The sequence below is a fragment of the Mesoplodon densirostris genome, chromosome 2 (genome assembly GCF_025265405.1).
Source record: "Mesoplodon densirostris isolate mMesDen1 chromosome 2, mMesDen1 primary haplotype, whole genome shotgun sequence".
Lineage (NCBI taxonomy): Eukaryota > Metazoa > Chordata > Mammalia > Artiodactyla > Ziphiidae > Mesoplodon > Mesoplodon densirostris.
In genome coordinates, this window is record NC_082662.1 from 154,901,397 (window position 1) to 154,928,647 (window position 27,251).

The window sequence follows — 27,251 nt, forward strand, 5'->3', positions numbered from 1 at the left end:
CAGGCTTAGTTGCCCCGTGGCATGTGGGATCCTAGCTCCCCAACCAGGGATCGAACCCACGTCCCCTGCATTGGAAGGCAGACTCTTCACCACTGGACCACTGGGGAAGTCCCTACTATGAGGTTTTGATACAGCAGTCTGTATATAAACAAGATTGTTTTAAGTTGCTGGTATTGTAATTTCAAATGCATTTCCAATATCCTGCATTTGTACACTCTTCTTATAATTGCTGTTTTTTATTTCATATTTGTGTGTGGATGATTTCCTACCTTTACTATATGTTTGCCTTTGCTGGTGAACTTTCCCATTTGTAATTTTCTTGTTTCTAGTTGTGGCCTTTTCTTTTTCACCCAGAGAAATTTCTTCAGCATTTGTTGCAGAGCTGGCCTGGTGTTGTTGAATTCTCTTAGCTTTTGTTTTTCTGTAAAGCTTTTGATTTCTCCATTGAATCTAAATGAGAGCCTTACTGGTAGAGTATTCTTGGTTGTAGGTTCTTCCCTTTCATCGCTTTATTTTTTTTTAATATTTATTTATTATTTATTATGGCTGCATTGGGTCTTAGTTGTGGCACGCGGGATCTTTCGTTTCAGTGCGCAGGCTCTTTGTTGTGAGGCATGGGCTTTTCTCTAGTTGTGGCGCACAGGCTCCAGAGCACATGGGCTCTGTAGTTTGTGGCACATGGGCTCTCTAGTTGAGGTGCCTGAGCTCAGTAGTCATGGCCTGCAGGATTAGTTGCCCCATGGCATGTGGGATCTTAGTTCCTCAACCAGGGATCGAACCCGTGTCCTCTGTATTGGAAGGTGGATTCTTTACCACTGTACCACCAGGGAAGTCCCTTCATCACTTTAAATATATCATGCCACTCCCTTCTGGCCTGCAGAGTTTCTGCTGAGAAATCAGCTGATAACCTTGTGGGCGTTTCCTTGTATGTCATTTGTTTCTTTTCTCTTGTTGCTTTTAATATTTTTTGTCTTTAATTTTTGTCAGTTTGCTTACTAATGTGTCTCAGGGTGTTCCTCCTTGGGTTTATCCTCACTGGGACTCTGTGCTTCCTGGACTTGGGTGACTGTTTCCTTCCCCATGTTAGGGAAGTTTTCAGCTATTATCTCTTCAAATATTTTCTCAGGTTCTCTCTCTCTCTCTCTCTTCTCCTTCTGGGACCCCTATAATGTGAATGTTGTTGTGTTTAATGTTGTCTCAGAGGTCTTTGGGACAGTCCTCATTTCTTTTCATTCTTTTTTCTTTATTCTGTTACATGGCAGTGATTTCCACCATTCTGTCTTCCAGCTCACTTATCCATTCTTCTGCCTCACTTATTCTGCTATTGATTCCTTCTAGTGTATTTTTCATTTCAGTTATTGTATTGTTCATCTCTGTATGTTCTTTAGTTCTTCTAGGTTTTTGTTAAACATTTCTTGTATCTTACTGATCTGTGCCTCCATTCTTTTTTTTTTTTTTTTTTGCGGTACGCAGGCCTCTCACTGTTGTGGCCTCTCCCATTGCAGAGCACAGGTTCCGGATGCACAGGCTCAGCGGCCATGGCTCACGGGCCCAGCCGCTCCGCGGCACGTGGGATCTTCCCAGACCGGGGCACGACCCCATGTCCCCTGCATCGGCAGGCGGACTCCCAACCACTGCGCCACCAGGGAAGCCCCTGTGCCTCCATTCTTTTCCCAAGATCTTGGATCATCTTTATTATTCTTCCTCTGAATTCTTTCGGGGTAGACTGCCTATCTCCACTTCACGTAGTTGTTCTTCTGGAGGTTTGTCTTGTTCCTTCATCTGGGACACATTCCTCTGCTGTCTCATTTTGTCTAACTTGCTGTGATTACAGTTTTCGTTCTGCAGGTTGCAGGGTTGTAGTTCTTCTTGCTTCTGCTGTCTGCCCCCTGGTGGATGAGGCTGTCTGAGAGACTTGTGCAGGCCTCCTGGTAGGAGGGAATGGGTCTTGTCCCTGTGGTGGGCAGGGCTGTGTCAGGGGGTGTGTTTAGAGGGCAACTGTGTACTCACTCAGGAAGACTTTAAGTAGCCTGTCTGCTGATGGGTGGGGCTGTGTTCCTGCCCTGTTGGTTGTCTGGCCTGAGGCAACCCAGCACTGGAGTCTTCAGGCTGCTGGGTGGGGCCAGGTCTTGGTGAGAAAATGGTGGCCCCCAGGAGGGCTCATAGCAATGAGTAGTCCCAGAACTACTGCTGCCAATGTCTTTGTCCCCACAGTGAGCCACAGCCATCCTCCGCCTCCACAGGAGACCCTCCAATACCAGCAGTTAAGTCTGGCCCAGGCTTTTATGAGGCTACTGCTTTTTTCCCTGGGTCCTGGTGCACACAAGACATTGTATGCACCCTCCAAGAGTGGAATTTCTGTTTCCCCCAGTCCTGTGTAATTCCTGCGATCAAACCCCACTGACCTTCAAAGCCAAATTTTGTAGGGGCTCCTCGTCCCATTGCCATAACCCCAGGCTGAGGAGCCTGACGTGGACTCAGAACTTTCACTCCTGTGGGAGAACTTCTGTGGTATAATTATTTTCCAGTTTGTGGGTCACCCACCCAGTGGGTATGGGATTTGATTTTATTGTGATTGTGTCCCTCTTACTGTCTTGTTGTGGCTTCTTCTTTGTCTTTGGATAATAGGGTATCTTTTTTGGTAGGTTTTGGTAGGTTCCAGCATTTTTTTTTGGCCAGTGGTTTTTCAGCAGTTACTTGTGATTTTGGTGTTTTTGCAGAGGTGAGCTCACATCGTTCTACTCCACCATCTTGTGCCTGCCTCTATAAAATATATCTCCCTATGCTCAGTGTTGCTGGGTCTAAAATATTCTTCTAAATGTCACATTATGAGGATGAATTAAAGGTGCGGGAGTTACACAAAGTAACAAAATGCTCCCAATTGAGTCAACAGAATAAGGTCTGGAAATGGTGAGCTTGCTGCCATTTTGATGATCAAACTGATACACTCACTCAGAGAGTGGTTAATAATGCCTGAAAGTTGGGAATAAGAATTCAGGAAAAAAAGTGACTCTTTAAAGAAAAGGTGATCTTTCTGTAAAATAAGTGCTATAGAATATTTATGGGCTAATTCATATGCACAGGTATAGAGACTGATTATGTACAGATATTATCTGTAGAAAATTTGACAGTTACTGTGGACAGTAGGTGAACAATGAGACTGCAATGTAGTGTTTATCTTAGAAAAGCTAACATAACACCACCACTGTAGTAATGAATATCGTCTATAAAAACCAGAGCAAAATACTATTATATATGTAGCAGACTATAGTTAATATAAAGCATAAAACTTAGACTTTTATATTTCATAAAGGTTGTTGATAAATTTGAAGAATCTAGAGAAACAAAATCAATAGTTTGGAAATGGAATGTTTTAGGACAGTCTCATGGTCACAAACTGGCATGGGTCATATGCAGCCCAAAGATCTATTTTTGTTTAGCACCTATAGTGTTACAACACTGTTTATTTATAATTAACTGTCAGTTGATTTCAGATAAAATACAGCTATTAGGATTCTCTTGAAAAATCTGAAAATATGGTAATCCTGCACAAATTCCCATAGGACAATCAGATAGAGCTGAGTAGCTACTGCCCTCTGTTGACAGGCCTTGAGCTCTCCAGTTCCCATCACTCCACTATTGCTTCCCTGACCCAGTTAACCTCACTGTTCTATTTACTGCCTGAGGACATATGAGGGGTCTATAACCTTATGTTTAGAAAGACTAGGTTTGGAGTCAGATTACCTAGATTCCAGCTTCTATTCTACTAATTGTGTGACCTTGAATAAAGCATAATTGTAAAATCTTAACGGTAGAAGGGAATTTAAATACCATCTGGTTCAACTTCCAGCCTAATGCAGGAATTCTCTCTGCTGAATTTTCAAAAGGTGGTTAAGCCAGCTAGCCTCAGTTTGAGTATTTCTGTTTACTTCACAAAGTAAAGTAAAAGCCTGTTCCATTTTAGAAAGTTCTAGCTATTAGAAACTTCTACACCTTGAGTCTGAGTCTGCCTACATGCAGTACTAAAACTGTACATTGTATAAAATACTTTCTCATAGTACAAAGTAGAACTATAGTAACTTAATAGATGTGATATGAAAGACAAGGCATCTACCTTCATACTTCCTTTTATTTAAAAGTATAGTTTGTATGTAAAATGTACTAGGCCATCAAATGGGTGAATGATTTTATAGCAAAGCATGATACAGATGTAAATACCATTATAATATTAGTTAAATTGTAGCCAGACCAGTTATAGTTTCATTGTAGACTTAGTAACCAGTTTTTATGTTATCATTGGAAATATTTGCCATTTCTGTAAAAAAAAAAAAGAGGAAAGAAGACTTAAAGGTATCTTGTTTGTATAATGGCATTTGTCAGTGTGTTCATACTTTTTAATTTCCCAGGACTTGCAGACTTAATCCCATGAGCTGACTTTTAATATCAGTAAAGGGTATGAGCTGTCTATGTGGTTCAAACTGCCACTTGAGGGTTTCTCCTTCCTGTGGAGCTTTCTAATGGAATTCAAGGTTCTCTCTAAGGGTGAGCATTATGAAGCCTTCCCAGGCTGCTTGAGAGGAGGAAGTGCACCATAGGTTCAAGGACACAGGCAAAGTTTAATGTGCACAAACATGCTTCTGCTCCTGCTTACTCTGATTGGCAAGGTTAACTCTGAGAGGCTGCAGCTTTTAAAAGTGATTTGATTAAACCCACCACTTTATTCCTTTCAGTTTGCCCCCTCCCCTTCAAGCACCAAACCACCACCTCCTTTGTCTTTGCAGTCTTTGCTTTACCAATTACCTTTTCTCTTTTTTCGTGATTTTGTGTCAAATTTTGACATTTTGTGAAATAGAATAATGATTTCAAAAAGTAAGGTTACTTGCATCATTGAAAGTTTTGCCATTTCCACACTTACGTTTTCTACACTTATGATGTAAGGAAAGATAGAATTATCACTTACATTAGCAATTTGCTTAGATTTACCACAGCCTTTTATCAAGAATTGGTTTGTATACAATGAGTTCCTTTCACAGACTTTTTTTTTAATAATCTTTTAATTACAAAAACTCCAACCATGTGCAAACTTAGGGAGAATACTATACCAACAAACTTCTATGTACTCATCATCCAGTTTCAGCAATTACCAATTCATGGCCAATCTTCTTAATCTATACTTCTACCCTACAATAGTGATCTTTAACCTTTTTTAGGAAGAATATAAGGAGATCTATGAACACCAAAGAGAAAGGATATGGATGTAGAATTTTCGCAAACAGTTTTAATACGTTCATATACTTGCTGAAGCCCTTCCATGGATGTCCTAGGAATCTAAGAATCCAGAATAAGAATTCCTGCATTCCAGCAAAAAGAACACTGAATTTTCTCAGCTTTTCTGTTCACATGAATGTAAGGATTTGGGATTAGCAAAGGTCCTATGAAAGCAACAGTAAAGTTAAGCCAATGACAGGGTCTTTTAATGATTAAATATTCATTATAGAATTTCATAATATACTCCCTTACTGCCATTTTCAGCTTCTTTTCCCTTTGGTTGCTTGTTAGTTTGTCTTCTTATAATTGATGGTTCTTTTACAAAAGTTGACAGACTTGGGAGATGTTCAGTGACTCAACTCTCAAGGCCTAACAACTTAGAATTTCATCCAGAGCTTCTGAGTTATTGCTAACAGCTAAAAAAAAAAAGAAAAAGAAAACTATCTCTCCCTATATATCCAGGATAGAATAAATAATAATGAAATGCATTAAGTTGTTAAGAACTTAAGTAATAAAGCTGAAGTTTCCATTAAAGAGGATACTAGCTTTTAAGTACAAATTTTAATTAATAAAGCATATTTATCAGAACTGTAGGGATGGCTGATTGGACATGACAAAAGGGTAATCTTCCTTTTTCCCAACCTGCTTTACATCCTTCTTTTGTCAGCTGGTAGGTACTTCACTAAGCCTCCCTCTGAAATAGCTGTGGTCATAGGGTAGACTCAAAACACGAGCGGTTAGTAAAGCATGTGGGATTCCCCTGTAGAACTATTTTGGTTTTGAACCCCATACCATCTGACCCTGATGTGAGCTAAAAGTATTTTTTAAAGCAGGTGATAATAGAGGAATAGTTGACATGATTTAATTATTAATAATTTTATTTCAAAATAATAGATATATTATCTTTTCTCTTCGGCATGGTTTCTCCTCTTTTTCTTCTTTGTGTGGGGAGCTAGGGGACAGGTGTATGATACTCATTTGAGTATGGTTAAAAATATTTCTGTTAAAAATATTTCTATTAAAGTGATGATTCCGAAAGGAACCACCCTTATTTATAGATAGCCCCCACCCCTTTTTTTTTTTAAGTCCTCCATTCTGGCATTCCCTCTATATTATGGTTGGAAGTACTTTTAATATTTTATTGAAGAGGGAAAGAATCAACAACAACAAAAAATCCCATAATGTTTAATGGTTATATCCATTCAACAAATACACCAAAATAAATATATGATCATAGAAGGTAGGTATTCATGTATTTCATATATCATATTTCTATAGATATGTGCAATCCATATAACATATCAACTTGCTTTTATTAATTGATGTTTCTGCAATATTTTGAAAGTTGTATAATGTGGGGTTTTACCCTATTACAGGTTGGGAATACACAGTCTTTCTTCACTCTGCAGTACCTCTTCCTTTTGAGAGAAGGTTGAATGCCTAATCTCTGTGCTCTCCTTGGGCTTTGTTCAAGGCCAAATTCTTCAAGAAATTTTTCAGGAAGCTCAATATGAAAATATCACATATAAAAAGATTAACCATCACTTCCAATACATTTTAAAATATTTTCTTTTTTATAAGTGTCCTAAAATTTGTTTCAGATATTTTACAGATTCCATCATGGTTCATTTTTTTTGTTATTTGGACTGAAGTTGAGCTCTCTACTGTTTGAGTGCCCTAACCTCTCTCAATAGAGAGATGTCTAAGCACCTGTTTAAAAAAAAAAAAAAGATGCTTGTTGCCTGTAACGAAAACTATCCCCACCTACAATTTATTAAACCTTGACATACTGCATTACTTGAGAATTCTCAGAGAAAATTAAAACCCTTTTGACTGGGTTCTGCCATGCAGGGAAATTTTTAGTGACATTTAAAAGGTTTCTCTTGTGTTCCTCTAATGGGATAAGTAAAAAAGGCTTGTTTTAGCCCAGCAAATGGGGGGACAATCCAATTTCCTTGATTCCATCAAGACACTTTTAAAGCATTAGCCTGTGCAGTAAAAAAAATTCAACTGACCCCCTTTGCCTGATGGCTTTGAAAAGTATCCTGATGTGTAGGTATTTGCCCAACACAGCATACTTGGTTATTGCTCTTCCAACACATCCGTTGATGGAAAAATCTTATGTGAAGCTCCAATAAATGTCAGTTTATGTTATAGAACTATAAAAACAGTGCACCAGACTATAATGGTCTTTCTGATGGGCAGCCTTTCCCTGGAAGATGAAAAGAAATCCTGCCAAGTATGTTTAAATTTAAAAATTAAGGAAAAGATAAATTGTTTAAAATAATAATTTAGTGAACTTTTTGTTACATTCAGTTCGTTCACTGCTGTTGATATTTACTTCTATTTGTCCAAAAGATGGTGCTCATTTACAGAGAATATACTAGCATAGGGCAGTGGTCCTCCAATGTTGACTAGTATAAGAATCATCTGGGCTTGTTAAAACAAGTTTCTGGGCCCAACCCCCAGAGTTTCTGGTTCCATAGGTCTGGGGTGGAGCCTAGTTTGCATTTTTCACAAGTTTCCAGGTGGAACTGATACTGCTCCTCTGAGGCCCACACTTGGAGAACCACTGGCCTAGGGGATCTGTGAAAAGATACTCACCTCTGGATCAGTGGTTCAAAATTTGAATCAAATCACTTAGGCTGAAAGTCATTAACATCTGAGAGCACTCTGATGTGTGAAAAATGTGTTGATGGGCATCAATATAGTCTTGAGTGGACAGGCATGTATTTGACATTTGGCCTTCTCTTTGGCAGTCTTTAAAACCCTTTCCAAAGGGAGGAAAAACAAAGATGATGGAGCTTTCATTTTAGAGACAGTGCAGGAGAGAAAAGTATGGGAGCTCTTATGTTACTGAAAAAAATAGAAACTGAACATAAGTTTTCTATGACCCATTGCCTAATAGTAGAATGAAGCTGTTTTTTATGGTATCCTGATATTTAAAATTTTCTTTTTAACGAGAACTTCTGCCCTTTAACTATGTAAAAACCCAAAGCACCTTCTTACTATTTTTTTAAAAAGTAAATTACATTTGATATTCTGATTCTTTGAAACTTGATCATTTTTGTGTAAGAAATAATGGTAATTGTGTTATCCAAAATATTTCACTCTAGCTATATCAGCAGTATTTCCTCTGAAATACTTAGAATTGATCTAATAGCCTACTTTTACGCAAGAGTCTAGAGAGTTAGATACTATTTATTCATTTGTCCTTAAAACATGCCTGTGAAGTAAATAGGAGACCAAAAATAATCACCTTTTGACAAGAAGAAATTATAGCAGAGAGATTTGTTGGTGTCTGAAAATCATAGAGGGAAAACTGGAAAGAAAGAAACTTAGGAACCTCAGATAGACCCTTTTAAAGAAGGTAGTCCAGTACTCAGTCTCATTTTCTTCTGGTGGAAGAATACATATGCTAATCCGTACATGTATATCTGTTCTTACAGTGTCTAAATGCTTTATAGTGATTCATAATGTTCTCCTGTTTCACACTTTTATTTTCTTCTATCTGTCCAAGTAAATTCCAAGCAAATCTTTTTTCATAAAATATATCTTATATTTTATGACACTCTATTTTTAAAAAGACTTCTACATTGATTCATGTCATCTGCGAAGCTATTGTTTGTCTGTTTTTTAATGGTTTCCTTTTAAAGTTATGGAAATACCATATAATATAGAGGAGGCCCCCCAAAATCTATCTGATTTGTTTTATTCATTGTACTGTCACCTTCTAAAAATATTTGTTGAATTTGTGGCTAGCTTTGAAGCAAAACAAATGCTACTGTTTTAAAGAGTTATCAGTTGCTTTGTGCTTCCTTTGGGAGTAAGGGTACTATCTGCATTACTTAAAACTCAGTTTGAAAATAATTAAAGGTGACTTTGAAATTTCCATGGGTTAAATGAATGGAATCAGGTAATCAGCACTTTTCTGGAGCCCTCCTGCATTTCCCTAGAGTCCTCTGAGCCTACATTTTGTGATTCCCTTCCAGCACCAACCTTCTTTTTTGTTTTGGTTTTTCTCCTCAGCTAAGGATAGGTAATCAAGTCAAATGATAATGATCCACATGATAGCAGGTATATTCTGCTGACCTTTCCCTGTGGTGCAGTGAGTACTGAAGATGGAGTCCAGAGAAGACTGCAAAGAGGAGGTCAGTGCAGAAGTGGGAGCAGTTAATCTCTCTCCTGCTCTGATATCCGACAGCTGGTCTCACATGGGCCTGGTGCCAGCAGTGTCTTTACAGGCTTTGTGGCAGAGATTATTTAAAGGAGATTAATCCCTCTAAACCCCTTATATTTTAATTATTTCTGTATGTATTTATAAAACCTGCAGTCTGCTTGTTTCAGGGCACCGTTGTCCAAGCCCTCGTCTTTAACCTGGTTTCCACAATCAGACAAGTCTATCTCTGTTACCACAAAGGATACACCATTGATTTGATTTTCCTTGTTACTGAAATTGTTTGTTACTGAAATTGTTATTGAAATTTATTCATTTGTTTTTTGGTTGGTTTTGGTTTCTGTTTGATATTATTAACATTACTGTTTGAGAGGATAACTAAAGTTAATATGACTTATTTTAGAATATCTGCTAAAATGCTGTTTTTGTATTACACGATAGGAATCTAAAGTTGTAGACTGTAGGATGTGAAAACCTCTCGGTACTATTAAAAAACAATAGATCTTTCAGGGTATTATATTTTAAAGATTGATTAGTGGACATGCCTACCATGGTTTCCAGCATTGTCAGCTAACTTTATGCCTGACCAGGGCATCCAGAACAAAGATTTCTGCCTCTCCAATTTATGTCATTGAGGACTATCAAAATTTCCTTAGAATTTGAGTTCACACAGAAAGAACAAAAATCCTTCATTAAAAAAAAAAAAAAAAAGCTATGAACTATCCTTTGTGGCACTGGAGCATCACGTCTCTAGCCACCATGGAAGTGCTTCTGTCTTTAACATGCAAGGAAGCATTTCTGCCTCTTCATGCACTCTATTGCACCTTCTTTCCAATAGCTAAGAAAGGAATTCTTTGGGAATCATCCTCCTGAAGGTCTTCCGCCTTCTAGGGAACCTCTAATAGGGCCTGTCTTGATTTAGAATGTGTTCATGATATTTGTATCTTCTAACTACTTGTTTTAGAAAGAAAACATGTCCGAATTAAATACATACATAGATACATAAATAAGATCTGTGGGAGCAGCATAAAGATCTTTTACGTTCTACATATTTTGTGAATGCATTTTAATTGTTGTTAGTTGAACTTTTTCCTTGTTCTTTCCAAAAAATGAATTCTCTTTCCTGTAACTGTTATTTTTCAATATTAGGTATTATGGAAGCATATATTACCATAAAGAATCAGATTGTAATGTAATAGTATAATACTGAATAATATAAACAATCTATTTTGTATAATATGTTCTCATATTTGAACTGATCTAAACTTCCTATATGTACAATGTTAATTTTTAAAACCATAAAAATATGCCAAATTCTATTAAAAGCTAGGGAAATCCTTAGTTAGAAATTCTTATCTGACTTGAAGACAATTAGAATATGCTTCAAAGTTTCAGGTAGAAGAATGGCATGCTTAGGACAGTGCTTGCAAAAGGGATAGGAGACCAGATAAATTATTAGGGAGGCTCTTGTAGGAATTAGTGGATTAGAAGGTTAGGACCTGGTTAAGGTCCATTACTGTAGAGAAAGAAAGAATCAGATACAGTACAGGAGGAGAATTCAATCAACTTCACTTGATGAAGGACAGTATAAGAGGTAAAGAAAAGGGATAGAAGTTGAATATGACTCCAAAGCCATAGGCAAAAAAAGTTTTCTGGTTTTGATGTGGCTAACTTTAGGGGGCTATCCTGAAAGTCATTTCCTAAAGAAAAAGAGAAGCCAAAAGAGAACATTTGTACACACAGAGATGTTTTTCCAAGAGAATAATAGATTCTAAGAGAAGGCTGAATCTTTATTTTAAAATCTCAGATACTGAAAAATCTCCATATAAATATGAAGATATACAGAGAAACCCGTAAAATCCCAGTAGTGTTGAAGAGCATAAGCTTTGAAGCCAGAGACTTAATTTAAGTTCTGGCTCTGCACCTTATAAATCCTGTGACCTCAGACAAAGTTACTTAACCTACCTAAGCTTCAGTTTCTTCATTTGTGAAATGAGATAACTTAATACGTACTTCATAAGGTTGTTGCGTGGATTACATAAGAGAACACATAAATTGCTTAGTGCAGTAGACACCTTTGCTACTACCATCAGTGTTTTTACTCACAACTGGCTAAAATCAGTCTTTCTTGCTATATTGGCAGGCTCTAGGCAGAAAGGTATACAAAATGAACTATCATTAAAGTTGCCCACAATACTGCATCTTTGTCTGTTTTGCTACTCATACAAGGCATGTATATCTTTATTATAGAATTCTAATTCATAGATGACTTGAAATCTTTTGTTCTTATTTTTAAATCAATACCAGAAGTAATACCTTTTTATTTGACTCTTAGTTGTACAGCCATACACAAAAGTTATTAAATTACAGTTGGGAGGTAGAGGTAGAGTAGGGGAATAAACTAAAGCGAACATTTATTGAGACTCTTAATACAATCATTCATTCCCCTTAATAAAATCAGTCACTTATGCCAGAAAAACAGCTCAGAATAGTTTTATCTTTGAATATGTGGATTTTGCTACCTCTCTTCCCATAGGCTGTGTCCTTTTTTATTGGGTCCCAAGAAAACAGCTTATGTAATATTTCTTTTGGACACCCAGGAAAGAATTTAGACAGCAGGACTAATGTGGACAGTAAAAACTGAAGTAAAAATCTTTCCATGTTTTTAAAGTTTTAAAAAATTATTCTAAAAGAGGATGAAAGTGTGTGGATGGTGATAAAAGCCACCATTTGATTATATTTATCGGCAAATAGTTCTGAAGAAATTACAGTATGAAAAAGTGAAATTGTAGCTTCAGGGGAAATAGAGGGTTAAATCTCTGAGCTGTAGAAGCAGATTGTGTTTTCCTTTTGTGATCTGGGCTGACAAGACATCAGTATTCTATTCATCTGTTGGGAATTAGGCTGTTAATCCAATCAATGACTCTTGAGTGAGCTGTGGCCTACCTCCCCCACTGGGGAACAATCGGATCAAACTGCAGATTGTTTAAGAGCACAGTGCTGTCCTCATGTCAGGTGGAATTCTCAAACGCTCCCTGGTGAATTGGGGATAGGGAAAGCTGCCTTGGCCCATTTATCCTCCTCCTTAAATAACCAGGTGTCTGCTTCATCCATAGGAAAGCATTAGGCAATAGTGACAACAGGAGTGCAATAGAAATCCATTAACTTTAGCTCACAGAAGTGTGGGTGAAAGGAAGCAATGCTTCCAGACACCCCACAAAACAGCTTATGTAAAAGTTTATTCATATTTTGTCCCTACTCCTCAAACCCTAAATCATTTTTTCTGTGGGCTTTTTTTTTTGGTTGTTGTTAACAGTTCTGTATCAGTGAATTTTGTTAACCACCATGAGCTATTTCTGTGTGTTTATACTGCCCTGCCTCTATTTTTATAAGTCATCAGGGTAGAAGTAAATTTTAATATAGATTATGGGAACACTAATTAAATAAAATTTTAATTTTAAAATATCTTTCTCCGAGGAATGCTAATTAAATAAAATTTTAATTTTAAAATATCATAGTCTGAGCATACATAATTTTGACATCTTTTGCAGCCTAGCAAAATTTAATTTCTAATTACTGATGTAATAGTCCATTAAGTACATTTGGAAATTATTATTGAGCTGATTAGATAGATGTTCAGGGTTGCCGTTATCTTCTATGAAATGTATCTCAATTTTTCCTTTTAAACAGTAAGGTGAAATGAGCTATCATAAAGCAAAATATCCAAAATACAAAGAGAAATTCTCAAAGAAGGTACTTACAACCCAACCTTAGTGAAAACAGGCTTAAAGGATAATTTTATTGCTTTCTATCTACATTACGTAGGAGTGTTCCAAAAAGAATTTCCTAAATTTGCCAATTTTATCCATTCATCCTGCATATATAGCACACACCTTTTATACCCAGGACTCTTAAGCATTGGAACTGGGCTTCCCTGGTGGTGCAGTGGTTAAGAATCCGCCTGCCAATGCAGGGGACACGGGTTCGAGCCCTGGTCCAGGAGGATCCCATCCCACATGCCGTGGAGCAGCTCAGCCCGTGCACCACAACTACTGAGCCTGCTCTCAGAGCCCATGAGCCACAACTACTGAGCCTGCGTGCCACAACTGCTGAAGCCCGCGTGTCTAGAGCCCATGCTCCACAACGGGAGAGGCCACCGCAATGAGAAGCCCACGCACCTCAGCAAGGAGTAGCCCCCGCTCACCGCACCTAGAGAAGGCCCGTGCACAGCAACGAAGACCCAATGCAGCCATAAATAAATGAATAAAATAAATAAATTTATAAAACTAAAAAAAAAGCATTGGAATTACCACCGTGAACAAGACAGACAAGGTCCACACTCTGGGAGCATACATCCTAGTGAGGGAAACAGACCAAAAACAATAAATAAGACGCTATCAGATAAGCACTAAGAAATAAGTGAAGTAGGTTGGTTACTTTGAACAGAGTGATCAAGTAAGACTTTACTGAGGAAGTAATAGTTAAACAGAGACTTCAATGGAGAGAAGGTACTGTAAGTCATGCCCCAAATCCCTGAAGCAGGAATGAGCTTGACATACCAAGAGCAGACTACTTATATGTATGCTGTTCCCCAGACCAGAGGATTTCAGGCCTGGCAAAGCATCTGAGTTTCCTTAGGAACTCTGTAAATATAAAGATATCTGAGCCTCTAGTTCTAGAAATCCTGGTTCGGCAGGGCTGGATAGGATGAAACCTGTGCATCCAGTGCCATGAACAGTATGGAAAACCTACTCCAGCCAGTGTAGATAGTTTCCTCCCTTGAATACATCACATACTTACCTACTTCCATCTATGCCTTTGCACATGTTTTTCCTTTGCCGGTAAAGTTCACCCTTATCCTCTCACACATACGTACATCCTCACCCTTTCAAATACCATGTGCTCTTCAAGGCCCTGTCTCAATAGGAAGCACAGAGCACTATTTTTGAAGTATTCTTAACAAAAAAAGTTGAACCCAAATTTAATAAAACCTATTAAATGTGATAATGATATAATGACATCAAAAGAAAGTAAACTGGCAAATCTGGACTATGGGACATTCTGCTGAACGACTGGACTCTTCCTATAATAAGTCAGTGGCATTTTTAAAAAGTGAGACAATAAGAAACTCATTAAATAAAAAGAACAATTAGGAGCCAGAATGTAATCAGGTGCCATAGTATGAGATATTCTGAAAGTACTTTGGAAGAGGTAATGGGGGAGAAAATGGAGAAATTAGTATGAGCCACGGTAGTCAGAGACATCTTCAAGAGGGAATTGTGGCCTATCATGAACTATAAAAAGCTAGGTGCTATTTGATGGCCACTGAGGTGGGAATAGGGTTAGGTAGCAGAAACAGCTCAATCTAGATATGTGTTTTTCATGAAGAATAATTGGATAAAGTGGATCCAGACCATGGATGCTTCGATGCTTAGATTAAGCAACTTGTACTACTGTGTGTGTGCATGCATGTGTGCGTGTTTTTAGAAGGAGTGACATAGGGCTTCCCTGGTGGTGCAGTGGTTGAGAGTCCGCCTGCCGATGCAGGGGACGTGGGTTTATGCCCCGGTCCAGGAGGATCCCACATGCCGTGGAGCGGCTGGGCCTGTGAGCCATGGCTGCTGAGCCTGCGCGTCCAGGGCCTGTGCTCCGCAACAGGAGGGGCCGCAACAGTGAGAGGCCCACGTACCGCAAAAAAGAAAAAAAAAAAAACAGGAGTAACATAATGGATTTTTTAAGAATGATTAATCTAGTGATGGTGTACTACTACTAGGGAGAAAGGCAACAGGGAAGAATAGCAGTGAAGAAACCATTCTGTTCATTCAGATATGCATTGATAAAGGATTTATATTTGAGTAACAACAGCAGAAGATATTAACTAATTTCCCAGATACCCAAAGGAAAGTGCCTATTTCATAGCACCCTCTGTGGATGTGGAACTATTTTGTAGACCTAGCAGACTGTGAAAATTTTCATTGTGACACCAGCAGAATGGCCATCATTTAAAAGTCTACAAACAAAATACTGGAGAGGGTGTGGAGATAAGGGAACCCTCCTACACTGTTGGTGGGAATGTAAATTGGTGTGGCCACTGTGGAAAACAGTATGGAGGTTCCTCAAAAAACTAAAATAGAATTACCATATGACCCAGCAATCCCACTCCTGGGCATATATCTGGACAAAACTAATTCAAAAAGATATATAGGGCTTCCCTGGTGGCGCAGTGGTTGGGGGTCTGCCTGCTGATGCGGGGGATGCGGGTTCGTGCCCCGGTCCAGGAGGGTCTCGCGTGCCGTGGAGCGGCTGGGCCCGTGGGCTGTGGCCGCTGGGCCTGCGCGTCCAGAGCCTGTGCTCCACAGCGGGAGAGGCCACAGCGGTGAGAGGCCTGCATACCGCAAAAAAAAAAAAAAAAGATATATACACCCCTAAGTTCATAGCAGCGCTGTTCATAGTAGCCAAGACATGGAAACAACCTAAGTGTCCATCAACAGAGGAATAGATAAAGAATATGTGGTACATATATACAATGGAACACTACTCAGCCATAAAAAAGAATGAAATGATGCCATTTGCAGCAACATGGATGCAACTAGAGATTATCATACTAAGTGAACTAAGTCAGAAAGACAAAATCATATGAAATCACTTACATGTGGAATCTAAAATATGACACAAATGAACCTATCTACGAAGCAGAAACAGATTTACAGAGAACAGACTTATGGTTGCCAAGGGGTTGGTGAGGGAGGGATGCACTAGAAGTTTGGGGTTAGTAGATGCAAACTATTACATATAGAATGGATGGACAACAGGTCCTACTGTATAGCACAGGGAACTATATTCAATGTCCTGGGATAAACCATAATGGAAAAGAATATGAAAAAGAAAATATATATATGTATAATTGAGTCACTTTCCTGTACAGCAGAAATTAATACAACATTGTAAATCAACTATACTTCAATTAAAAAAATTTTTCATTGTGAAAGTGAATGAGTAGGAAAGGAAAGAATCATTTCTTGGATTTCTCCACTGTACGTCTGATTATTTACCATAGGAGGGATTTAGAATCGAGTAGATTGAAGTATATTGAGCTTTAACTGTATAGTATTATAGAAACAGTAATGCAGTAAGCAAAACACCCTTTAGAAAATAGTTTGTCTCTGTTCCCTCATGTACCTAAAAATGTATAGACTAAGCTACAGCTTCTCAAAATATGCATACTTGAAAAAGTACAGCAATCAACCAACGAGAAGTAAAAATAAATGTGTGGTCCTGAAGAGTAAGATTATTCACTCTCTGAATGTGATATGTCAGTTTTGAGATTACGGTTAATAAGAATTACACAAGCACGCTAGATATGAGACTGTAATTTAGGCTACCTATTGTCTTTAACAAAAAGAAAAATTTTAACTACATTTCTTCTGTGCATTGTATTTATTTGTGTTGACTCCCCTTGCTCCTTTTCAGTAGCATAGTACAGTTGAGAAAACATGTATTTTGATGCTGGGCCTTGGGCAAGTTATATATATAATCTCTCTGAGCCTCATTTTACCCAGCTTGGAAATGGGGATAATAATGTTTATGTTAAGGGTTGTTGTGAGGATTTAAAAAAATGATGGTCATAAAGCTTCCAGCACACAATAGGTATTCAGCCAATGTTCCTTTTTCTTTCCTTATTCTAATAAATCCTCAACTGTGTAGCACACTTTGCAAAGTTAAACATTCTAGATTAGTGTGGTTTTCAAATAGCTGAACAGTTACATTCTACTTTTTTTTTAAACTTTTTCTATAAAATTTTTTTTTCTAAAATATATTCTCCACTTCATTGCCTCCTTCTTAAATCATTGGCTGTACCACAGGTATTTATAGATGGTGAAGCATAGAGCCAAAGCTTCTCTTTCCCTCTTGAGATTGCTAAAATCTACTGGTTGGCATGCAGCCCAGCCCTCTTTATGCTGGCTATTCTCTGTGGTCTAAAATGTCTGCAACTTGCCACCTCTGTCACAGCTCTGATTTCTGCTGGCTGCTCCTACTGCTGCCCCCATTCTTTCTTCTAATTACCATTAGGCTCTGCTGGCCCTCCTACCGTTTCTGCTCTCTAGTCCTTGCTTTCCTTCACTTTTCACTTTTCCGTGTCTCTTCTGCCTCCTGTTGCATCTCATATTTCATAGACAAAGACTGGCCTTTCACTGCTTTGTCAACCCAGCTAGAAGCATCCTTCTGTACAGGAGCCAACTGGTCACAACTTTTTTAATATGATTCTTATCAGCATCTTTTCCCTGTACGGTGGGCCGTATTCCAGGTACTTGAGAATGCCAAAAACCAAGCCCCTAGATTAGTGAGGTATAACTATATTTGAATTTCCCGCAAGTAGTTTATTTTTGTCTCATTTAACTTTTATTTTATGCCAAGTTTTGTGCTAGACAGAAGGGATGAAGGAACTCTAGGGGTCTGTAAAGTTAACCTATGCTATAGCTCTTACCTTCAAAAGATCAGGAGGACACAAGCATATTCATAAATAATACAAGGTAAAAGATGAAGGGGGATGAGAGAAAGTTTTAAGTAAGGGTTGTGAAGGCTCAACGTTCTACTTCAAGTTATAAAGAAGAGTGGCAGCTTGTGAACCCAGTCTCAGAGTAGTGGGTGATAGCTTAGAGTTCTGCAAGCGTCAGAACAGCGGAACAGGTCAGAGGGAGGGGAGCTTTCATGATTCCCTACCATTTTAAAGATAGTGGTAAAGAATCACTTAGGTAAAGAGTCACATGGGTACATTTTTTCATTTCTTATTTGAGAGTCTGTGTCTTTAAATTCCCTGTATTTGTCATTCATTTGTGTTTCTTATGAATTTTTATTTGGAAACAAAGGATATGTAGGTATAGTGTAGAGGGTGTACATTTCTATGCTTTTATAGTTTGATTTTTAAGCATGGTTGAATTTTTCTACATTTTAACTTTATTATATGATTTTATTTTTAATTCAACTGAGTATTTTTACTTTACCCTAATGTATAATCCCTTATAGTGATTTCAAATGTATGACCAATGTTAATTTATTAGAATTGTTTTTGCTGTTTATAACAACTCCATATTTATTAAATTTGAACATTTCCTTTGAGCTGAAGCAGAAAGGAAAAGCATAAATAACCATGACAAACAACCCTCTTCTGGTGTGGTCATTTGAAATGAAACAACCAAAAAATTTAATTAACTTAAATTTAGAAAAATTAGCTGATATAAGTTGTAAACTAGATGAGTAAAAGCTTTCACTTACTCATTCTTGACATTCAATTCCATTTATTCTTTGTAATATACTTTAAAACAGAATGTTTATAAAGACTAAGGTTTGGGTTCCTATATCCTATTTTGAGGTTACCAAGAAAAAACTGTTTGGAGTCATATTCGTGCTTTAATACAAACTCCACTTTAACACACAAAGAGGAATAACAGAGATAAAGATTTTGCAGATACAAGATGATGTGTATTATTAAAACATCATAATCATAATACTAAGAGTATTGTAATATAGTAGTCGATTTAAAATAATTATTAATAATGATTAAAACCTGAACAGGCTTTATTTAAGTGAGTCATAATCATCAAGTTTATTGATCGAACATTTCTTGAGTGTTTATTGTGTGCCAGGCATACAAAAGATGAATAAAAGAAGAATTTACATTTGGGTCCCTAAAGACTACAATTTGGTTAGAGAGTAATTTTAAATAATCATCTTTTCTTTGTTTTACCCACATACCTATTCTTTAGACATGTCAAGGTACTTGGACATATAAACAATTCAGAGTTGAGGAAAAATTTTTATGTCTTTTTAAAGCCTGATCCTTTTCTCTGGTACTCTTGGAAGACAGAAAAGTTAATAGGATTAGAAGACAACCTGGTTGTCCTCCTGTCTTTCTATTCCCCACTTGCCAATCAGTTCTGTGATTGCAGTCAAGGTTCTCGTGTTCATGCCCCTGCTCTGATTGATTTCTAGGTGGACACGCTCTAAGTTGAAAGATCCAAAATCTCAATATTTCACATTAAACACAAGAACACTTCAGCCCACAACATCTGAACTCAAAAGCCCCAAATTAGGCATGGTGATCTGAGGAGCATAGCAGACAAGAAATGTATGGGGTGGGGGGGGAGGTACAGGCAGGCAGGTAACCCTATCATGCTTATAACTGTAAATAGACATTTATAACTAATCATAGTTTTAATCAGTTTGATCAGTATTTATTGGCAATAGCCAAGTAATAATCACTGAAAAATGTTTGTAAATGTATAGATGGTATTCAGATTCAGAGAGAATACAAATGAGCAGTAACTTTTTCTTATTTTAAAGTGATATCAATGTATTTTAGAAATTTTTACAAAATACAAATAATAAGTATAAAGAAAAAGGTTTCAGTCGTCCATAGTCTTACCCTTGAGATAACCCTTGTTATCACTTTGGATGCTTTCCTTTTTTCTATCGGTAGATAATACATTTTAAAAACAAAAATGGGATCGTACTGTACATAGTTTTATATCCTACTTTATTTACTTATCATGAGTATCTTCTCATATGCATATCAGACATTCTTCTTCAGCACAATTTCTAGGATGGCTGCCTAGTATTCCATCCTACAAGTACATTATACTGTAGCCATTCCACTGTTTAGATGTTTAGGTTGTTCTCTTTTGCAGTATATAAGCTAGATTGTATACTCCATGAAGGCAAAGACTGTAACTGGTTTATTTATCACTGTGTCCCTGATATATAGTAGGCTTTCAGAAAATAGGTGTTTAAATTAATTCTTCTACTTCTCCATGTCTGTACCTATTGCAGCTACACATGACAGGAGAAAAATACATAACTATGCTCACTTCAGGCTTAGAACCACTAATCTCATGTGGGCCTTCAGTGCTGCCCAAGCAGTGACACTGCATTTCCCTACTCCATTATATCTTCCCTCTGTTAGATGACTCTTTCATACGTTCTCTTCTCTCCTCAAAATTCAAACACCTCCTTCCTCATCCTCTGCTGATGACCTTCCTTCCCATTTAACTGAAGTGAAACAAGAGTCATTAAAAAAGAACTTCCACAAGTTCTACCATCTTATCTATCTACCTGCCTGCATCTGTAGTTACACAGCCCACTCTCCCTCCTATGAGTATGTGTGAACTATCTGTGCTTCTAAGCCAGCCCCTCTGCACATGTACTAGGTGCCATCCTACTGAAGGACCTCACTGCATGTATCCTTCTTCGCATCACCAGTTTTCCGCCTTCTGTGAAGGTTCCCTCAGATATAAATATGCTGCTGTCTCTCCACCCCACTTAGCTGTCAGACCGCTGCCCCATCTCACTCCTCTTTACAGCAAAATTCCGCGAAAGAGTTGTTTATACTCTAATTCCTCCTTCCCCATTATTTCTTGAACCCTCGTGAATTAGGTGTTCACTTCTGTCATTCTTTCTGTTCTTATCAGAAGGCCAGTAACTTCAATTTTGCTAAATCTAGTGACCACTTTTCAGTCCTTACCATACCAGACCTATCAGCAGCATTTGGTACAACTGATTACTTTTTCTTTCAATACTTTATTCTCTTGTGTTCTAGGACATTGATTTTCTTACTGCCTTACTGGCCTTCTTGGTCCCTTTTGCTCATTCTTCATCAGTAGTTCTTTCTCAGTCCCTTTTGCTTGCTCCTTTTCTTGTCCTCCTGTCTTGAAATGCCCCAGAGTTCAATCGTCCAATCTCTTCTTTTTTCTATACTCAACCCTTTGGTGATTTCTTCCAGTCTCTGGGCTTTAAATATCTGCCTTCGGATCTCAAGTTTATACCTCCAGCCCATACCTCTCTTCTGAACTTCAGATCCATATATCTAACTGCATGCTTGACCTCTCTCTTATATCTGTCTGATAGAGATCCCAAACTATTATTATGTCCAAAACCAAACTCCTGACCTTACCTACAAAACATGCTTCTCCCCAAGTCTTTTTCATCTTAGTTAATGGCAATTATATCCTTATTACTCAAGCCACATTCTTGTTGGAATCTTTAACCTCTTCTCTTTTTCTTACATGAATATCTCATCTATCAGCAAATTATATTGCTTCTACCTTCATAATACGTCCAGAATCTAACTACTTCTCACCTTATCTTCTGCTAGCACTTTGGCCCAAGTCCACACCATATCTTATCTGGGTGGTTGAAATAAACTACCCTTCAGTCTTTTCTCAACCTGGCAGCCAGAGTGACCCTCTTAACACATAAATGAAGTCAAGTTACTCCTCTGCTCAAAACCCTCTGGCAACCTCCCATTGAATTCAGAATAAAAGTCAAAATCCTTACAATGGCTTACAAGGCCCTATGCCATCTGACCCTCAGACCTCTCATACCTCATCTTCTATGACCAATCTAACTTGCTCACTTGGCCCCAGCCATACACTTGCCTCTTTTTGGTTCCTGAAACATGCCAGGCACATAACCATCTCAGGGCCTGGGTACTTGCTCATCTTGCTCCCTCTATTGCTTTTCCCCCAAATATTCATACAGCTTGTTCTCTCGCCTCCTTCAGGTTTTTCACTCTCAGTAGTCTTTCCAATAAGGCCTACACTGACTACCTTATTTTAAGTTGAAACTCATTCTACCCTGCCTCCAGCATTCCTCATTCTTTTCTGCTTTGTTTTTCTCTGTAGCATTTATCATCATCTAACATATTGTGTATTTGACTTAGTTTATTTTCTATATCCCCCTCCTCCAAAACTAGGGTAGAGATTTTTGTCTATTTTTATTTATTGCCCTTAGAACAGTGCCTGGCACACAGTAGGTACTCAGGAAATAACTGTTCATGAGTGAATGCAAGCAGTGAACATCCTTGGCAGATAAATATTTGTACAAATCCATGATTCATTTATTCATTCACTCAGTAACATGTTTGAGTGCTTCCTGCGTATTGGACTCTATGCAAGGTGCTAGGAGTATAACAGCCAAAAAATCACGCATGGGGGCTTCCCTGGTGGCGTAGTGGTTAAGAATCCGCCTGCCAATGCAGGGGACACAGGTTCAAGCCCTGGTCTGGGAAGATCCCACATGCCTCGGAGCAACTAAGCCCGTGCGCCACAACTAGTGAGCCTGCGCTCTAGAGCCTGCAGGCCACAACTACTGAGCCTGCGTGCTGCAACTACTGAAGCCCGCGTGCTTAGAGCCCTTGCTCTGCCACAAGAGAAGCCACCACAATGAGAAGCCCACACACCTCAACGAAGAGTAGCCCCTGCTTGCCGCAACTAGAGAAAGCCCACGCACAGCAACGAAGACCCAAAGCAGCCAAAAATAAGGAAATCTAAAAATATTTTTTTTAAAAAGTCACACGTGGTTCCTAACCTTATGGTGCACATAATCAAATGAAAAATAAATACATCCTTTAACTATAAATTGTAATAAATGCTAGTGAAGAAACAATGAGGGTTTTTTCGCAACACCTGACGCCTGCGCAGTAAGTTGCGTGGGTGTACTGTGGTGGCCGAGTTAGTCACGGCGCTGCGCAGTCTGCGGGCGTTACTGTGCCGCGCGCTGCCGGGTGGTTACATCGAGGCTCAGTGGCCCTCAGTCCGGCAGCGCGGGTCTGCCTTGGCTCACCGGACCCAAGGTCTGTGAGCGGCCACGATGTCGATCTTCACCCCCACCAACCAGATCCGCCTGACCAATGTGGCCGTAGTACAAATGAAGCGAGCCGGAAAGCGCTTCGAAATCGCCTGCTACAAAAACAAAGTCGTGGGCTGGCGGAGCGGCATGGAAAAAGACCTTGATGAAGTTCTACAGACCCACTCAGTGCTTGTAAACGTCTCTAAAGGTCAGGTTGCAAAGAAGGAAGATCTCATCAGTGCGTTTGGAACAGATGACCAGACTGAAATCTGTAAGCAGATTTTGACTAAAGGAGAGGTTCAAGTGTCAGATAAAGAACGGCACACACAGCTGGAGCAGATGTTTAGGGACATTGCAACTATTGAGACCGTACACCGCTATCCTTATCAAGAGAGCCATGAAGGACATCCACTATTCGGTCAAACCCAACAAGAGTACAAAACAGCAGGCTTTGGAAGTGATAAAGCAGTTAAAGGAGAAAATGAAGATAGAACATGCTCACATGAGACTTCGGTTCATTCTTCCAGTGAATGAAGGGAAGAAGCTGAAAGAAAACTCAAGCCACTCATCAAGGTTATAGAAAGTGAAAACTATGGTCAACAGTTAGATATTGTGTGTCTCATCGACCCCGGCTGCTTCCGAGAAATCGATGAGCTCGTAAAAAGGGAGATAAAAGGCAAAGGCTCTTTGGAAGTACTCAATTTGAAAGACGTGGAAGAAGGAGATGAGAAATTGGAGTGACAATCATCAGTCTCTTCAGCTGTCAAACACTAAAGCATTTTCATTTCCCACAGCCCTGTTTTCTTTTTGTGATCTGCCAAATACTTGCTCAGATGAGTTGACATTTTCCATCTTTGTGGCAAACATGTACACAAAAAGACTTTCCTAAGTAAGTATTATAATGTGGGATTAATTTAGTTTTAATTATCAAATAGGGTTTTAGGCAAAAGTGAAATACAGAGTCCAGAGTAGCATTTTGTTACTGCCTCATGCCTTTGAGCTTTCCAGGGTGAAAGTTATTTGAGACAACTCTTGTGGATAAAAAATAAATTTTGTACATTATAAGAAAATAACTTTGGGAGGATATATCTGTATGACAGAAAGGGAGGATTTGCCAAAAAAGAAAATGTGTAATGTCTTATTTCTACTTAATGAAATGTGTGTATAGGGGTAACTGTCTCATGACCTAATACAAAGCTTGGATGATGACTTCTTGATTTTCTGAAAAATAGATAGATGATGACTGTGCAGGACTTCATTAATATTCATCAAACATGCTGCCATAGCCTGGATTATTCTTGGTAAAAAATACAGCCATTTATTGCTAATTCTTAAAGTTTATAATATATATTACTAGAGTTGAAAATATATGTAAGCAATAAAACCACTGTTTATTTTTGTTAAAAAAAAAAAAAAGAATGAGGGGATTGAACTAAAGAATGACAATAGGAGGTGACCTCTTTGAAGCAAATAGTCCAAGAGGACTTTCTCTACATAGATGACAGGCTGGGACTTGAAGGATGAGGTAGGAGCCAGCCATGTGAAGAGCAGGAAGAACAACATTTTATGAGCTCAGATTAGAAAGTTAGGTGGGGCTAAATGCTGCAGGGTTTCCTAGCCCAGTGGTTCTCAAAGTAGGGACTGGGAGCCCCTGGGGGTCTTTGTGATATTTTCAGGGGGTCCATAAAGTCATTATTATTTCGTAATAATTTTAAGACATTATTATGTACTCTTTTTCACATTAATTCTCTCATGAGCATTCAGTGGCATTTTCCAGAGGCCACATGACAGGTATCACAACAGATTGAATGCAGAACTAGAAGCGAATATCCACTTATTTTCTGTTTAGCCCAGACTTTAAAGAGATTTGCAAAAATGTAAAGTAATGCCACTCTTCTATGCTTTCTTACCTTTTGGAAAATATATTTTCTTTTTTTTTAAATTATGAACACTTTTTTAATGGCAACACACGGTAAATTTATACAAGTTACAGGTTAGAATATAATGAATACAAAATCCATCCAGATAACAGTTAGAAAAACATCACTCACAAAAGTAAATCTGATTCAAGTGGGTAAAGAACTCAAGCCCCCCATTTTGATAATTACACGCAGCTTTCAAGGTAGCGCATCTAAAATCTGCCCCTTGTCAGGGCACTATTCAAGACTACAGCATATTCAGTGACTCTAGGGACTTCAAAGATTCTAACACTTTTAGCATCAAGGTCAAGAGGAATCTCGTAACAGGTTCACTATGCAAAAAAATGAGAACGTGAATGTTTTCTGCAAACTGTAAGGTGCTGTGCAGATGTTAGCTATTGCTATTATTACTATTCAGTGAGATTTCACTGAACTTGAGAAAAAGGAAGACTAGTCTGTAACTGACAAATATGACCTATAGAACATCTTCAAAGGAATGCAGATATTACTTTCAAGCACACGTAGCAACAAAACAGGCAAGGAAAGTGTGGCCAGGAGTGATGGTAAGTTGAGGAATTCCAGAGTACTTTAATGAATATATAAAGGCTTAATCTGTTCACAGGTTACACGTAATATTTATCGTTAGGTTCCCAAAGTCCCTGAAAATAATTTATTTTCTCAGGTGACCCTTCCCCCTACAAAAAGGAAAAAGAAATCTTGTCAAGTTGTGAGTGTGCTGCTTCAGGCCAGCTCTTGCAAACACTATCTAAAATGGAAGAGCAGAGGCTGCATGAATCAACTTGTACCATAGGCAAACCATTTATAAAATGGCCTACCAACAATGTACAACTTCACTTGAGCATAAATAAAACAATAGGGCTTCCCTGGTGGCGCAGTGGTTGAGGGTCCGCCTGCCGATGCAGGGGACGTGGGTTCGTGCTCCGGTCCGGGAGGATCCCACATGCCGCGGAGCGGCTGGGCCTGTGAGCCATGGCCGCTGAGGCTGCGTGTCCGGAGCCTGTGCTCCGCGACGGGAGGGGCCACGGCGGTGAGACGCCCCCGTACCGCAAAAAAAAAACAAAAAAAAACAATAAACATGAACTTGTCTGGAGACAAGAAATATACACTAGATGCATTTAAAACAGAATATAAATTCTTTGTCTCATGTACCTTCAGCTTTCATCTTTCCTTGGGTACACCCTATCTGTTTAACTGTTTTTACTGGTCTCCTTGGGTCCTCTGGCTGTATATATAAAATTTATATGAAAACAGAAAATAAACACCAAACAAGTCCAGCAGTTGCTTTTTGGGCAAAGCTGATGAGATCTTTATGATGAAAATAATCTTACAGTATATTTCTGTTAGATTCCCATGAAACGCAGGTTGGTGGTTTTTTTTTTTCTTTTTATGGAGGGTTTAAATTTCTTCAGCAATTCAAAACTGAATTCTGCTGTCACATGTAAAATGGTATCCACTTGAAGAGCTAATGACATCAGATGCATTCTACAGCAGACTTTTCATTTTTTAGCACAATGAGAATAAAGATTATATTCTGGGGGGCAAAATGGGAGGTGAGGTGAAGAAGGTCATGTGTTAAATCAGTAGCCTGTACTGACACTTCAAGTTACACTCCCTAATTGAGGTTATTCTTACAATCAGTTTTCAAACAATAGTGAATATATTCCTACCTTTTAACATTTATATAAGGGCTCAATTGTATTTCCTTTCTATACATCCTGAAGTATATACATTGTACAAGAGGAAATCACTGAGACATCTTGAAAAATAAATCTATTTGTCAAATACCATGTTATTTCAACAGCAGCAAACTACTCAGTTAACAGTTAAAACCCTAAGAAAATATTAACTGGTGTGAAAACAAGTCTATATTGTAATAACCCCAAACATCAACCTTAGCATCCGATTCTAACTTTCAAATGCTGGGTACCTTTTCCAAGAGGAAATTACATCTGCTTTTGCATGAATTCCCGATTTAAATACTTGCAGAAACACACCCATGTTATCTACTCAGCAAATGTCTGAAATCAAACAAAACGATCCAACACTGGACATTAACGTTTTACAAATAGCATAAGATCCCAAAAGTACAAGAAAAACCTTGACATTATAGAAAAAGAAATTAGGTGGACAAATTTTAGTACAACAAGGCATCTAAAGAGGGGATCATCTAGAAATCTACCATACAGTACAGTAGACTCAACCTGGAGTATCCTACAATTTCATATTAAATTTGTAGAACTTTA

The 27,251-nt window shown here is 38.4% G+C and overlaps 1 protein-coding gene and 1 pseudogene across 4 annotated transcripts in view; both read left to right on the forward strand.

The window, feature by feature from the left end:
* Positions 1-27,251, forward strand: part of ACBD6 (acyl-CoA binding domain containing 6) — a 227,421-nt gene that overhangs the window by 148,000 nt on the left and 52,170 nt on the right. The window contains exon 7 of one of the 4 annotated variants that reach the window (XR_009531216.1): positions 9,298-9,419. The exons of 2 other annotated variants lie outside the window; for them this stretch is intronic. Coding sequence is in view for 1 of the 2 variants with exons in the window: in XM_060091181.1 (XP_059947164.1) it covers positions 9,298-9,324 (27 nt within the window). In the remaining variant the exon portion in view is untranslated. Of the gene's footprint in view, positions 1-9,297; positions 9,708-27,251 lie in introns of those variants that run through there. One more of the 4 variants, XM_060091181.1, reaches the window with a different exon arrangement.
* On the forward strand, positions 23,074-23,989 carry LOC132483256 (ribosome maturation protein SBDS-like; annotated as a pseudogene).